The sequence below is a fragment of the Rhinolophus sinicus genome, linkage group LG06, assembly GCF_036562045.2.
Source record: "Rhinolophus sinicus isolate RSC01 linkage group LG06, ASM3656204v1, whole genome shotgun sequence".
Classification (NCBI taxonomy): domain Eukaryota; kingdom Metazoa; phylum Chordata; class Mammalia; order Chiroptera; family Rhinolophidae; genus Rhinolophus; species Rhinolophus sinicus.
The window spans coordinates 123,901,963-123,917,707 of NC_133756.1; the positions used below are offsets into that span (position 1 = coordinate 123,901,963).

Below are 15,745 nucleotides of genomic sequence, written 5' to 3' on the forward strand. Positions count from 1 at the left end.
GGGAGCGGGTGACAGTATGTCTCTCGGCCCCAGGTGTTTTGAGCTGGGTTCAGTTTGGATATGGAAACCAGCTTCCCTGTGGCACAGCTCTTCAGCGCTCCGGGCAAGTCTGCTGGGCCGGGTAGTGTGGGGGGAGAGCAAGCAGGGACTTAGGTGACAGACAGACTACGTAGACCCCACGGGAGGACTTTCAGCAGTTTGTGACCCCATCAAACCGCCATTTGTGTCTCGTTGCCTCTTTAGTAAAATGGGGCTGATAATTACAATATATCCCTTACAAGATCACCAGGAAGATTAACATAATGAGGACAGAGTCTTTTCACAGGGGCTGCTGTTCCTGGAGGAGATAGGAAACCCTCTGTGAACTTCCATAGCAGGCAGCTCTTATAAACAGGTGAAAACTACACAGGCACGAAATAATTTGCCATTGTGTGATGTGCTGTGGACAGCCCTGAGGCCATGGGCTGGCTACCAGATCTGAGCTATGGAGGTTTGTTGTCTTCTCCCCGCCCTTCACTTCCCGGTCTCAGAGGGCCAACTCTCCTTTATGTTTACTCCTGAAACCTACTTTTTCTGAGACTCTCAGAAGGAAGGCAAAGAACCTTCCCTCCAAGTTCTCCAAGTGACCACTGTGCGCCCAACCCCAGTGAGGATACAGATGTATTTGCCTTAAACACAGTGTTATGGGGCAAACTGATGGGGGGCCTGATGATGCTTTGTCCCTGGACACACTCTGGCTCCCCATTTCACTTTTCCCAAAGGCTCGGATTCCTGCCTGTTCTTAGCCTCGTCCCCAGTCCCTCTCCTTGCTGGAGTACCTGCATCCCCTGTCTTTTGAGATCTGCCTAAACCATGCCTCGGCAGGCCTGGGTTAAGGCCCATGGCCTGGGTCAAGGCCCATGGCCTGGGTCACTGAGATTGTTGGTGGCCTCTACCACAATAAACCCCTGAATTAGGCAAAAAGACCAGCTCAGGGGCTGAATGTCAAGAGCAGAAATGGGAGGTGAGAACAATCAGAGGAAGGTGAAGCAAGGTTTAAAAATATTAAGCAAAGACATTAAGGGAAACTCAACATCAGTCTTCAGTGTCCCTTAAGCCCAGGTCAGAGGTGCTGTTTGGGTGTCAGCAGTGACACCCCCTTCCAGCCAGACCTCAGGCCCCTCCTTGTGGGTGGGCTCATGGGTTCTCATGAGGCTTTGGGGTGGTGTTTCTCTTAAGCTTGCTATGTCAAGTTGGAGGCAGATGTCTCTCCTGCTCCTGAGTCTGGGGCACAGCAAGGCTGGGAGGTAGTCCGGCCTCATGGCGCCTGGAGGTGAGGTGTCAGTCCTGGTGCTATTCCTTTCATTCTTTAGAGAAGTGGGTTCAGCTCTGTGACTGAGTCTCCTGCTGTTATTACGTGTTGGTGGAAAAGCTGTTTGGGATCTTGCAGCCCTGTTTAAAGGGCTGTGGCTTGGTGAGAGGGCCTGAGCTTTTTGGGTAAGTGCTTAAGTGGAAGCGTCTGGGTTTGGATGTGCCAAAGGAGGCTGGTGGAGGAGGAGTGACATGTGATGAGCTGGGATGGGTTTTAAATGGAAAAGCCAGAAAGCAAAAGGCCTCCTTCCAGCGGTTTTGGTAGAGCTGGGCTCCAGCACAAGTGTTCTTTGGGCTCTTTTGGACCTCGCCTAACAGGGTGTGGCTGGGAATGCACCGTGCATACAACTCACTAACCTGGTACAGCGAGGAAAGATGCTAAGCAAGAAATATTGCATTAGGCCCCTGCCACCCCTCGGCACTGCCAGCCTGCACCTAGCTAAGCCCCTTTTATCAATTCTGATGGATCTTGGCTCCCACTGGCCTCAGTCTGACTGGCTGACTGTTCAGAACAGCCTGATCTGGGATGTTTAGGTGGGAGTGAGAGACACTCCCTTGTGTGTGAAAAACATTATTGAAGCTGAAAGCTTTAAACAAACATTCCTTATTAGGAGTCACTGATACCATGATTAGATGGGGACAAGTTAAACGTGCTTGTTCACCTTCAGTGGCATTCTTTTCTTTTCTCCTGTGCAGTTTTTCTTAGGCTACTTAGCTTCTGTTCACTGACAAAAGAAATCAAGGCTCCACCTCTTCACTTTTATTGTATTAGGCTCAGGTATTCACTAAAGGCATTCAGCAATTCTGATAGCAGCTTTCTCAGCATCCTGGTTCCTCTGTCCTGCTCTGACTTCCCTTTGTTATGACTGGATATCTCGTTGTGTCTGGCTCCCTGTTCCTATGGAAAGTTAATGCCTGTGGCCTTGTCCGTGGTCTGGATACAAAGTGGGTGTGTGTCTGTGGCCCTCCCACTGCTCAGAGGCCAGGGGTGCTGCTTTTCTTCACTGTCAGGCCTTCCCTGTGAGGACAAAGACCTCAGGACTGGGCAGGACCTCGGTTAGGCTTCACAGCTCCAGGGACAGCCTGTGGCCTGGGCAGACTTGGCCTTCCATCCCTGGGATCCTGTCAGCTTCCAGTTTATACCAGTGAGCTCTTTATTCCTTCTGTTTTCTCTGTTTTAGAATGGGAATGTCTATCCACTAGCTGCCCCATTGTGTTTTGGAAGCAGACAACTTTCACAGATCCACAGATGGAGAGGAATTTTGTCCTTGGTTAGCCTCCAGCTGCCTCCCTCAGGCAGATGTGTCATTCCATTTATCCATTCAACATCTGTGAGCTGACGACCTGCTCTGTGCCAAGTCCTGGGCTGAGTTCTGGGCTCAGAGACATGGCCCTGCCCACAGGGAGCTTACCACTCAGACAAAGGAGTTACACGTATAAGTGGCCATTTCTCCAGAGAGTTCCGGGTGCTGTGATCCAAGTCTGTTGTGGGGGTAGAGAGTCAGGAGCAGTCACTTCCATGTGGGGGATGGGAGAGGATTCCTGGAATCGTGATGCTGGAACTGAGCCTTCAAATAGGAGTGGGAAATGAGTAGGTGGAATAGGGGTCTTGGGGTAAAACATTACATGGTGAAGAAGCCTCAGAGTAAGAAAGCGGACGGTGTGAAAATAACTTGGCTGTTGTGTCTGATGGTTGGTACTCAGGGTGGGGGCCATGTATGGCTGAGAGCGTTATTACTGCCATGGTTGCAAACTCCCAGTTATGTGCCAAGGACTTCCATATACATAATCTCACTGAATCTCCACAATCGCACAATGTGTGTATTTTCACCCACATTTCATATAAATAGGAAAAATGAAACTCAGTGATGTTGAGGCACTTGTCCAAGGGCGTTGCCCCGATGGGAAGAACATGGGTCCAAATGCAGGCCTCACTGTAGAGCGCACAGTCTTGACAATCTCATAGGTTCTTTGCCTCCTCTCTGGCTGATAGGAAGCAGGTGAAGAGTTGTGCTAGTGCTGCATTGCCTTGATGGGATTTGTGAACTAGACTCGTCCTCCTGGCAGCAGTGTGGAAGATAAGAGGTGTGTGTGCGAGGGTGAGACGGGAGGGGAGGCTGTAGGCAGGAAAACCAGTCAGGAAGCTATTGCAGTCATTCTGATGGGAAATGATGTGGCCTGAAGCAGGGAAGGTGAAGATGAGGGGACAGATCTGACAGTGGGTGAGGAAGGAGACTTTATCAGAAACAGTGACTAACTGGCTGGAGGTGAGAGAAGGGAAGGCCAGGGATGACGCCCAGGTTTCTGGCTTGGCCACTGTGGTGACATCACTGAGGTAGGATGGAGAGCACCATATGTTGGGGAAGACCATCCATTGGGGTCGCAGAATATTGAGGACATGGAGAGGGATGTGGGCCATCTGCTGCCACCGCCCCCTGCCAGTCTTCACTGGCTTCCCCGCTTTTGTTTCCCCCTGATGATAAATAGTTTTGTTTTATCTGTAAATCTGCAAAGGTTTCTTCAGGGCTTGCAGAGTGGGGGATAACCTCAGTGGCCCAGACACATGGAAGGCTTGCAGGGGAGATGGCTGAGGACAGCTGCTTTCATTCCTTTCCTAGAAGATTAAAGAGATGGGGAAATCACATTTAGGTGGGCAAGATCAAGCATGGTTTCCTAGAAAAACTGGCTTGCAGAGATGGAGATTTAGCTGGGAAGGCTGCTGTCATGGGCATAAAGCAGGAAAGCAACTAGTGTGGTCAGTTAACTAACAATTATAATCTGTCCACTGATGATAAGACATTTAGTTGGGACGGGCAGAGGTTTGCAAAGGGGTATGATGGAAGTTAAAGTTGCAAGGAAGTAGTTTGAGTCCATAGGGTAAAAGATATGAGTTATACCTGGAGGCTTTCTAAGCAGAAGAGTGTGGGGTTGGAGCTGTGTTTGCATTCGATCTGCAGTTCTTCTGATCAGTTTGGGCAGTTTCAGATTCACCTGCGGAGCTAGGTCAGAGTACGAAGGTAAGGCCATCTGCTACTTAAATGAGGCTGGGCCCCTGTGCTTGATTTGCCCTCCAAGTGACTGAGAAACACCAAAGTTTGAGGACCAGAGTTAGGTGAATCTTGACTGCAGGGTGAATGGAGAGGCTGCTTGGAGGTCCGCAACCAGTTCCGGTAGGAGGCCTCTGAGTCGGCTGGGATGAGGTAATGCAGGCACAGGTGAGGCTGTGGGGGCAGATGAGATCACCACCAGCAGAAGTTTGGAGAGTTGACAGTCTCTGGTCTGACTCAGCAGCATGTGGCTCCCATGATTGCATCCTCCATCCTGAACCCTTCATTGGGTTTCCAGGGCTCCACTTTCTCAGTTCTCCGGGCTGCTCCTCCTCGGTCGTTGTTGGTTCTTCACTGTGACGGCTGCACATTGGAGTGTTCTAGAGAGTCTGGGGCCTCTTCCTTTTATTATTATTACTTTTATTGGTCTACACTCCTTAAGTTACTTCATGCAGTTATTTTAAATATCATCTTTATGCAGATAGCTCCCAAATTGTTGTCTGCAGCCCTGACCTCTCTCTGAAATCAGACTCGTATTTCTAAGTGCCTGTTCAGTATATCTTCCTAGGTATCCTTAGGCATCTTAGACTATATTTCCAAAAACGATCTCCTGATTTCACCACCACCACCACCACCACCACCACCACCACCACCATCACCACCACCACCACCATCACCACCCCCACCCCCACCATCCCCACCCCCACCCCCACCCCCACCACCCCCACCCCCACACACTCACACACATGGCTGCTCCTGCAGCCCTCCCCACTCTCCCAGAGGCTCAGGGCAACAACCTTCTAGTCTTGTTTGACTTCCCTCTCTCATGCCCACATCCAATCTATCAGCATAACTTACTGGCTTTGCCCTCAACATGTATCAAGGATTAGAACATTGACCACAGTCATCCTGCTCCAAGCTACCATCACCTCTTGCCTGGGTTTCCTGTGTTCACTGCTGGGACACCCCTGCCCTCTGCCCCCAGTTCGCTTTCCCAATCCCTACCCCAGTCCATTTTCCAAGCAGCAGCTGAAGTGCTCCTTCCTTTAATTTTCATTTGTTTAATTATTTTTATTGTGTAAAACTGGGATACAACATTATATTTATTTCAGGTGTGCAACATTATAATTCAATATTTATATACATCATAGTAGTCACTACTGTAAGTATACTGTGTTTCCCCGAAAATAATATAATATAATAATAAGACCGGGTCTTATATTAATGTTTGCTCCAAAAGGCGCATTAGAGCTGATGGTCTGGCCAGGTCTTATTTTTGGGGAAACACGGTAGTTACCATCCATCACCTTGCAGTTGATCCCCTGCACCTGTTTTGCCCTCCCTCCAACTCCCTTCTCCTCTAGTAACAACGAATCTTTCTCTGTATCTATGAGTGGTTTTGTTTGTTCGTTTGTTTTGCTTTTTGAGATTCCACATATAAGTAAAATCATACGGTATTTTGTCTTTCTCTGACTTCACTTAGAATAACACTTCAGGGTCCATCCATGTTGCAAATAGCAAGATTTCCTTTTTATGGCTAAATAGCCATATATATATATATATATATATACACACACACACACACACACACACACACACACACACACACACACACACACCACGTCTTCTTTATCCATTCATCCATCAATGGGCACTTAGGTTGTTTCCATCCAAAGCATTACTTTTAAAAGGGAAGTGACATCTCCTGTGCTCAAAACCCTCCACTGGATTCCTATCTCAGAGACAGTAGGAAAATGGAAGGAAGAACGGTTGCATCCTCAGGCAAGTTGCCTAATCTGTTCGCTCATCTGTAAGAGGGGGAGAGTAATTACTGATTGACATATGGAGATTAAGTGAGATAATGTTGGATCAACTCTGAGCTAGTAATGAACAGATACCTGCCCAAGAGGAGAAAGGAGCGCGTATTAATTGAATCCCTACTCTGTGCCAGGCACACCACACTACTATCTGTTTTAATCTTGTTGATTGTTTTTATTTTTATCATGACTATATACCTACACCATTTAAAGAGTCAGATAATTGTATACGACTTGTTAAAACAGCCATTTCCTCACCTCCCCATCCGCATTGCTCTTCCTTAGACGCAGCCACTAAAAATTCTTCTAGTGTTTTTTATCCAAGTGACTAAAGACAATGCTTGTTCTGCTACTTTCTGTGTTTGTCCTATGTAGTGACTTCTGAGTTCCCAGTCTAGAAGATGAGGAATCGCTCTCTTTCCACTCCTATTCCCACTGCTCACTCACACTTTTCCACCCCCACTTCCCATTCTGCCAGTGCAGTTTCCATTAGATCCGGCGTGGACCGGCTGCCCTTTCGTGCTTGTTGCGTAATGCGTGACTGTCACCATGGCATTGCCCTTCTGTCTCCAGTCACATTCTCCACGACCTTGTGGGGTTGTGTTTTGAAAATAGATTCCTTTACTGTTGTTTCAGTGGGTAGCTAAATGAGATGGTTGGCTTCACCCTGCTGTATTTACCTGAGGTCTATCTTGTTCACTTTCCCTTATAACAATGAGATTGGTTTATACTCATTTTATAGATGAGACATTTGAGGCTCAGAGAGGTTAAATAACTTGTCTAAAGACCTACAGCCATTAGCAGCAGAGCCCAGGTTTTAACTCAAGACTGTCTGGCTATATCCTTTTGTTCTTTCTTCTTTGTCCTTTAAAAAGAAAGTTGTTATTGGTTGATATGTGTTGTGATTGAGGATTTAGGCACTGCCGTCAATTTCCTTTGTATGTCGTCCTCCATTTATTTATTTATTTTTAATGCTGTAAATGGCTTTTTGCTCTACTACCCCAAAGAGGTAAGTTTCCCATATCCTTTAAGAGGCTGTTTCCCAAGTTTACAGACCTATAGTAAGAGGTATTTCTTATTTCTTAAGATAACTATTTCAGAGCAGCTGTGGTTTAGATGTGACCTGCAAATTATAAGGAAAAGACTACAGTTTGTTGTGATATGGTTAACACGTTACCACCTGTTGGTCACTTAGGAAACGGGGAGGCATAAGATGTTTGGTGGTGATGGGTATTTCCTGAAAGTTCCTTGTCCAGGCCTTGCCTTCTATTCGGGGACACTGGCCCTCGTCTGGATGCAGCTGCCGAGGAGTCAGGACCCAGCTGTGATGCAGGAGACTCTGGAGGAGCAGGAGTAATCAGGAAGCCTGGAAATGTTCCTGATTCCTTCCTCCATCCAGGATGGTGCGAGCCTGCCCAAAACACGTGCAACCCTAACCACTTTTACTGAGAGAAAAGTAGCTTATGAAATGGAATGGAAGCTTGCAATTCAGCGTGGGAGGGGTATGTTCAGGTTTACTCCCTCAGGACTTATCTTAGTCAGTGGTTCCTGTCTACTTCTGATTCTCCTTTGCTGAACTCAAAAGTAGTCAATACAGTATCTACATCACTGCTTGCCTCAGAGCGCACCAGATGTGGGCAGCTAGTTGTGGTTCATTTTCTGAATTTCAGAACACATACAAATCCTGAACCCTAATCAGCTTCAAGGATCCAGTCTGGCCTTTGTGTGGTGCAGTTCCTGCGGCCATAGCATCTATCACCAGGCACTGTCATTCTAAAACATGGCTGTTCCTTCTTCACTGGCTGGTTGTACAGCTATGGGTGTCATTTTCTCGCTGGCTGGTAACAAAGAGGAGGGAAGGTAAAGTCCTGTATTAAGGGGAGCCCAAGCTGCAGACATTGTCACAAGTAAGAAGATGACAGCATCTAGAGAGGCCTGTGGGTGATGGGAAGGATGGATGATGAACGGACCACACCTTTTCTTGGAGAGCATTCCCTGCCTTATCTTTGTAGCGAGGGGTCAGCCAGCTTCTTGGTATATGAAGCCTGCCTGCTCATCAGGGTCAAATGCAGGGCTCTGTTAATAGTCCAAGTGTCCAGAGAGAATGAAAATGCTTTCAGTCAGTATAACAACTGTCACTGTGCTGAGCATGTTAACAACAACATCCTCCTCTGCCTGCTCCTCTCCTCCTTGTGCTGGTGGGTCACCCCTCCTCAGCGTCCCCAGGGCACACACTGTGTCTGCTCCTCCACCATCCACTCCCTGTCCAGCCCCAGTGTCTGCTATCGCTCCCCTTGCTGGCAGGGAACACGATTTCAGTTCCACTCCCCACCACCTGCTTGGAGTTTGCCCTGATTTCACTTGTCCCTTTGCAGTGTGTCCTGGATGGGCTCTCTTTCCCAGCCCCTTTGGGCTATTGCCTCTTCCAGATGCCCTGTCTGTCCTCTTCACCTCGCTTCTCTCCAGGAGGCCTCCTGTTACGCTACTTCTGGACTTCCGCACTTAAACCGCACATCCCTGGTGACCCCAGGCTCCTTGAGGGAGGTGCTGTGTCCTGCGGGGATGAACAGACACAGAAGACACCAGACACACTGAATGCTGACGGATGACATGCTGCCTCTGAGACCCCAAGTTCCTGGAGGGCAGGGATTGTCCCATCATGCGTTACTAACCTCGACAATGAGAGGGGAAGAAAATGGCTATCGCTGCCAGAATGGGAATGGTTGGTGACCTCGTGGCTTCCCTGCCCCAAAAAGAATGTCTGTGTTCATAGATGGGGCTCAGAGGCATGTTTGCCCCTCCAGAGGTCTCTTCCGTACCCCACTGTCACCTCACAGCCACCCTCTGACTGATTGGCAGGGCCCATCTTTACCCAGGTGTCCTGCCATCACCTCAGACCCAGCAGGTCTAGAACTGAGCTCATCAGCTGCCCACAGCAGGTTCCTGAATGCTCCCAATCTTACCAGCCCCCGGCTTCTGGGTTGTAAAAATGATATACCCTTGACTCATGCTCTGCTTCACACCAGCTCCCACGGGTCCACCCAGCTTGCTATTTGCCAGGTACGAAGTCATCACTGGGCAGAGGGCCCAAGGGTCATCTTTTATGACCCTTCTGTTGCCAGGGAACGTAGCCTGGGCCCTCTGGGGTTGGCACCTTCTAACTGCCCCCCATTTTTCACCCCAAATGGGGCCAGTTTATTGAAATATGAGAGCTTGCTTTTTAAAATCTCTGTCGTGTTTACAGCTGAGGTCAGTTGATTTGTTGTGCGCTGGTATCCAGACTCCTGAAGTAGATTCCCAAGCTCCTCTCATTAATTAACCTTGTCATGCTTATGTGAATTCCATGGACGGTTTTGACTCATCTTGAGCAACTGGATACTCCTGTATAGTCTTGTCAGTCATTTTGACATTGGCCAACGACATCCTGCCCTTACATGCTTCTCTGCCTTTCATGCACCGTCCTCTCTGCCTAGAAGAGCATTCTCCCCTTTATCTTCTGAGAAAGCTCCTACTCATCCTTCAATACCCAGGGAAACTGCATCCCTGCCGCTTTCAGCATGCCTCACACTGTGTCGTAATTACCTGTTCGTACTCTGTCATCTCCACTAGACCGTGTGGCCCATGGGGACAGGGACTAGGTCTGATTTGTTAATATCCCCCCAGTGCACAGCACAGCATGGTTCCGGGAATGTTGGCTGCATGGATCCATCCCTTTATTCACAAGTGTTTATGCACAAACTTCCTTGTGCCAGGCACTCTGCTGGGTACTGGGCACATATGGGTGAATAGGACAGATAGGGTCCCCCTGCCTCCATGGAGAGGGTTAACAAGGCCAGTTAGTAAAGAAAGAAATATACGGATGAGATGCTTTGTGATTGCTGTGGTTTGAAGAGGCTGCTTTAGATGGAGGCGTGCAAGGAAGGCCTCTCAAGACAACTTTGCAGCTGAGACGTGAAGACAGATCTGGGATTGTCTGGGTTCTCCCGCCCTGAGTTCAGTTTAAAGTCTCTCACCTACTGAGCTGTTCTGGCACAAATACATCCTGAGGTTATCTCCTCACTTAAAAACAAACAAACAAAGCTAACACACATTGAGCCCTCTCTATGTGCAAGGGAATGTACTAAACATTTTCTATGAAATATTAATTCCTCATTTAATTGTGACATCAACTTTGTGAGTTAGGTGCTGTTACTATCCCCATTTTACAGATAAGAATTCTGAGGCTCAAAGATCACACAGTAAATGACAGAGCTGGGCTTGAACCCTGGCTGTTAAACTGCTACTGCCTGGCACAGTCCAGTGTGGTTCTTTGTGGTCCTACCATTCTTATCCACACCATCTCCAAAGCTACTTAGCGGTGGCTGCTCACTTTCCTCTCCTCACTCCACAGCGTAAATGAGTGGAGACCCTCAGGACTTTCTGTTTCCTGACTGTGCCATTCTTGGGTATGGGAGCTGTGCCTCTGTTCTCCATAGTACCTGTGCCCACTGGGCACAAAGGTTTTGCTGAATGAGCAAACCACAGCTCCTCCTGCCTCCAGTTTATAGATGTGAGCTATGTCTCTTCTTAGGATTACAAATGCTGCCACCCGGGGGGCGGGGGTGGGAAGCATGAAAAATGAGAAGAGGCTGCAGGAAGACCGTTTAGCTTAAAGACTAGAGGCAGAGTGGTCTGGAGATGGAACCAATTGCCATCTCTCCCGTTAGAGGGGAGATTCAGCTTTAGGGGAGTGGCTGAACCATGTATCCTTGGAGAAGTTCTCTAGCCCCCAGAAGATGGAATTCTGCACCTTGAATGGTGCTGGGTAGAGTAGAACTAAACTGTAAGAAACAGTGCTCCTGGTTCCTGGGACAGTAGTCTCCCCAAGGCAGTGCGCCTGCAGCCTTCCTAGGTGGGGCACCTTGGGCCATTTGAAAAGTAAAAGTGGCAGTTGAGGCTGCTCAGCCTGGATCACACCTGCCCCAGGAAGTGTTGCAGGTTTGGGACAAATGCAGGTACAAGACAGTTAAATGTCTTCCATGACCCACACATAGGGGAACCTTCTCCCCAGTGGTGGCTGGAGCTTCTGGAGCCTGGGACTATAACGATGGCCAACAGTGGCAATTGCTATCTCACTGTTACAGGTGACTGGCGAGCCCTAGTGACTTTTCATTATGGAAGCGAATGGGATCCCCTGCGAAAGATTCATGGGAAAAGAGCACTCATGCCAGGAGGGAGAGGCCATAGAGATGGCAGAAACCACCGGCTACGAGGGTTCTCGTGAGAGTGCGCTGTACGATGGTGGAATAAGAGGGCTTTGTGGTCTTGTGAGCATAATGTGGGACGCTCTGTAATTTTCCCTTTGTTTTATATTTGAATTTTCAGTGAGAGAAGGAGGAGATTAAGCAGGAGAAGGAGTCATGGCTTCCGATGCCAGTCATGCACTGCAAGCTGCCCTGGAGCAGATGGACGGGATCATTGCAGGTACAGGCAGGGCGTCCTAACGACTGGTGGCTCGTCACCACACCTGAGAAACTGCTTTCTCTCATTTTACTGTTCTTTCTGGCACAGATAGAAGCCCCTCATTAGATTTATTTTTATTTTATTGTGCATACCATCTCTTTTTTAAGAGTACAGACTTCTAGAACTCTGGTATCTGGTGTGAGTGCAGGTCTCTGTTGAGACAGGGTGGGTGTACCATATGTTAACATGCATATAACATGCATATAGCAGTTTGGATCCTGGCTGCGAGGCAGTTTGGGTGTAATGAGATTGATTTTATTATAAATTCTTCAGAGCACATCATGGCTTATTATAGTCGAGCTGAAACTCAAAGTCTAGCCGGCTTTGCCTCCTAACGCAGATGTCAGCTCACTTCCCCAGCTGGTCCCCAGTGTGCTTGGGAGTCAGGAGGCAGTTTTGTATTGTTTCACCTCTGCTGGGCTCTTTTCGTTCCTGTGTTGATTTTATGATGGTGTGTAGTAGAGCACCGGGGGCTCTGTGCGGCTGTCTAAGGAGAAGTGTTCGTTGGGAGGAGGGTCCAGTTCTGTTCTTGTTCCCAATCCCTTACCCAGCATGGCTTTGCTCTCATCTCTCTTACACATTAGACTTCCTTTGCTTAAAATGTGGCACAGCTAAAAGAAAGTTCAAAACTGTGGCACCACATTGTGACGCCTCAGATCCTGCAGAAATGACATTTTTGTGTGAATGTTTAAACCTTCCTTTCTATAATTCTATTATTTTATTAATTTGAAATCAAACACTATCAAGCAGTGCCAGCACTACCAAAACACAGTTGCTTTTGCACCTGTTAAAGTGCTCAAATGAGTACTCAAGAACTGTATTCTCTCTTTCTGAAAACACAATCACCACTTACATCAATGGAAGAAAATGTTGTGGGCTTCCTGCACAGCCCAAATAGCAACCATTGTTGCAAAAACAACATGGATTCCTACTAAAACAAACACAATTCCTTCAGTAATGATTATTCATAATCATAATACTATATAACAAGGAATTTTCCTTTATTCATTATTCTGTAGTATTCTAGATATTGCTCACTTTCCAAAACTCTTTCCAAAAATAGTACACTTAGGGGAGCACGTGGTATCAGTGTTTATGTAACTAAGCATTTAACGCAAGAAGAAAGTGCCCCTTCCTCCAATCAATGCAAATAATGCAGGAGGTTATTACTCCCATAGACAAGCAGGACCGGGATACTCTGAGAGGACATCCTGACGCACAAGTGCCACGTACTGCACCTGAGCCATAGTGTGTGACTCATCTCAAGGCGCTCAGTGGCTCTGGAGGTATGAGAAAAAGAAATGCTTATAAGCAGAGATAGGACTTTTAAATGAAACTTTCTATAAAGTTCAATTCTTGAAACCTGACTAGTTCTACCCCACGTGTGACTATTTGATTAGAACCCTGGAACTTTATGCCAGAAAATTGAGAAAAGGTAACTATTAAAGACTCCAGGACTCTTGTCAAAATGATTTGTTTCTAGTACAAAAGATCATTGTAGCTTCTAGTACGTTAGCCTTTGATCTGGTTTTCCTCCTGTGTAGTCCCTGTGATTTGCCTGCAAAGAACACTATAACTGAATTATTACACTGTTGGCAATTGATTGAACTATGTATTGCCTATTTACATCCCTGTGGATGGCCCAGAGTTACTGCCACAGATGCAAACTTTGCATAGGGCTTACTTTGTGGACTAACAGGTTCAGTGGCTGCTCTGTGAGGCCACTTCTATAATAGGACCAGAGAACCCCATGGTGAGGACACAGAGGGCCATTTATTCCTCTTCACCATGGCAGGATGTTATTCATGTGATTATCTGCAAGCTGTACCCATCGATGAGAAATAGTAAAGAGGAGACTGTTTTTATGATAGTTAAAAAGGAGTTTGCTCTGTCTGGGCCTTTCTGACAATTCTAATTGTGTCTGAGTTTTTCGTTTTGTTTTGTTTTGTTTTTTAAGATTTAAAGATTAGGGGCCGAGTAAGTTCTGATCAAGACTGAGATTATTCGCCTTGGCCTATAATGATGGGTCCATGCTCAGAGCAGGGAGTTGACCTTGTATATACCAGTATATAGCAGATCATTATATACCACTCATCAGTAACAGAGTTGTCTGATTCCACTTCAAGATTCAGGTTGAGACTGTTTCGCTATGACTTTGACCTTAAGAATCAGAGTGAAAGTTGGGAGGTATCTAGCAGGCTCAGATGTCCAAGGCTGCCCTTTGTGTAACGCTGTTGAAATGGCCCACAGTGACAAGCACTGTTCAATAGCCATCATTCTCTTTTTTTTCCTAGTTGATTTACTGAGGATATTGCCCTTTTGCATCCTGGCTTTATGCAGAGCTCTCCCATCCAATCTCTCCTGTCGCTCGGGCCCTAAGCTTTTTCTTCTGTCCCCAAGTGGCCCATTCAAGCCCAGATATTAGGACATCGGGGAATTGGCAGTGGCCTACAGGGCAAACACCAGTGCAAATGCTCTCTTACCCCTAAGGTTCTGAGCTCTGACGGTTTCCTTCAATTCCGTTGCATTAAAAAGTGTGTGTATGTGTATTTTTGTATCTTTGGGTGTTCGTGAGGGTTATGTCTGTACAACTAGCTTGCCATTACCTGCACTGTTGCTGGTATAATGCTGTTACCTTCCTCGGCTCACGGATCCCTTCCTCTACCTTCAAAGCCAGCAGTGGCCAGTAGAGTCCGCATGTCACATCTCTCGACCCAATCTTCTGCCTTTCTCTTCTCATTTAAGAGCCCATGTGATAATAATTCAGGATAATCTCCCATCTCATGACCCTTAGTCACATCTGTAAAGTCCCTTTTGCCACTTAAGGTAACACATTCACATGTTCCAGGGATTAGGATGTGAATATCTTTGGGCAGGGGTTGGGGGATGGTGTCATGATTCTGCCTAGCACCATGATCAATAAACAAAATCCCTTTCTTTTCCTCCTTAGTTTTAAACCAGTTGAGGAATAGACAAAGGGGTCAGATAAAGGGAGACCAAAATATCAACTTTAGTATTAGTTTTACTGGTTAGGAAAGTTAGCCACCATTAGGATCTTGCTTATCACCCATCCTACACACACCTCAAATTGAACTTAATCCCAAACTACAGATTTCCGCCTTGCTGGGGCAGAGCTGGTCTCAGAAAGCATCCCCCAGGATCATGCTTGTATCCAGGGATGGGCAGCTTCGCAGAGGATTCCTTCTTTCAGCTCTGTCGTCAGAAGAGGCACTCCTCCTTTGGAGGAAAAATTGAATGAGGGGAGGCAGGGGATTGAAACCACCCTCCCTTCCCACGGAAATATGGAAACAGGAATAGATATCCCGAATAACAGTTCCTGATTTTCGTTGAGACTTCCTGTATGGCCTCGTCTGTGGTCAGTTTTGGTAAAATGCTTAATGTGTGCTGGAACACAATGGGCCATCTCAATTTGTCTGGGGCATCGTTCTCTATGTCCTTTGTTGTTCTGATGTATCACCTCTTTACTTTTCATTTTCTTTTTGGGTCTGCTTGATCTGTCATTCCCAAGGGAGATGGTCACAATGTGTTATCTTTTTTACACACTGGGATTTGGTTTTGTAAATTTGTGTTTAGAAACTGGTAATCTAAGTTCATCAGTGAGAATGTTTATAATTGTTCTTTGTAGTACTCAGGACTGCCAAGTTATACAATTCCAGACTCACCATTCACCCTCTGATCTACAAGTTGTACTGTCAGGTTCTCTTTATTGAGTGAGCCTGGAGCATTCCCTCATTTTCTATACTGAACAAAGTAGATTAGAATTATTCACTTCTAAAGGTTTGATAGAATTAACTTGTAAAAGTATTTTGGTCTGGTATTTTCTCTGTGGAAAAAAATTTATATTATAGTTCAATTTTTTATAGGATTATTCAGATGATTTTAAAATTTATTTTTATCATTTTATCCAGTGGCTGTGTATGTGTGTGCGTGCCTGTGTGTGTCTGTTTTTAATAGTCTGATCAAAATACCTAAGTAGTGTTATCTTTTTGAATGCTTTATATTTCAGTC

The 15,745-nt window shown here is 46.7% G+C and overlaps 1 protein-coding gene across 8 annotated transcripts in view; it reads left to right on the top strand.

Annotated features, from left to right (window-relative positions):
- The window catches only part of PPFIBP2 (PPFIA binding protein 2), a 123,670-nt gene that overhangs the window by 20,839 nt on the left and 87,086 nt on the right, over window positions 1-15,745 (top strand). For all 8 annotated transcript variants that reach the window (XM_074335935.1, XM_019728175.2, XM_019728190.2 and 5 more), the window contains one exon: window positions 11,579-11,677. In XM_074335935.1, the coding sequence (XP_074192036.1) occupies window positions 11,614-11,677 (64 nt within the window). In that variant the 5' untranslated portion in view covers window positions 11,579-11,613. Of the gene's footprint in view, window positions 1-11,578; window positions 11,678-15,745 lie in introns of those variants that run through there.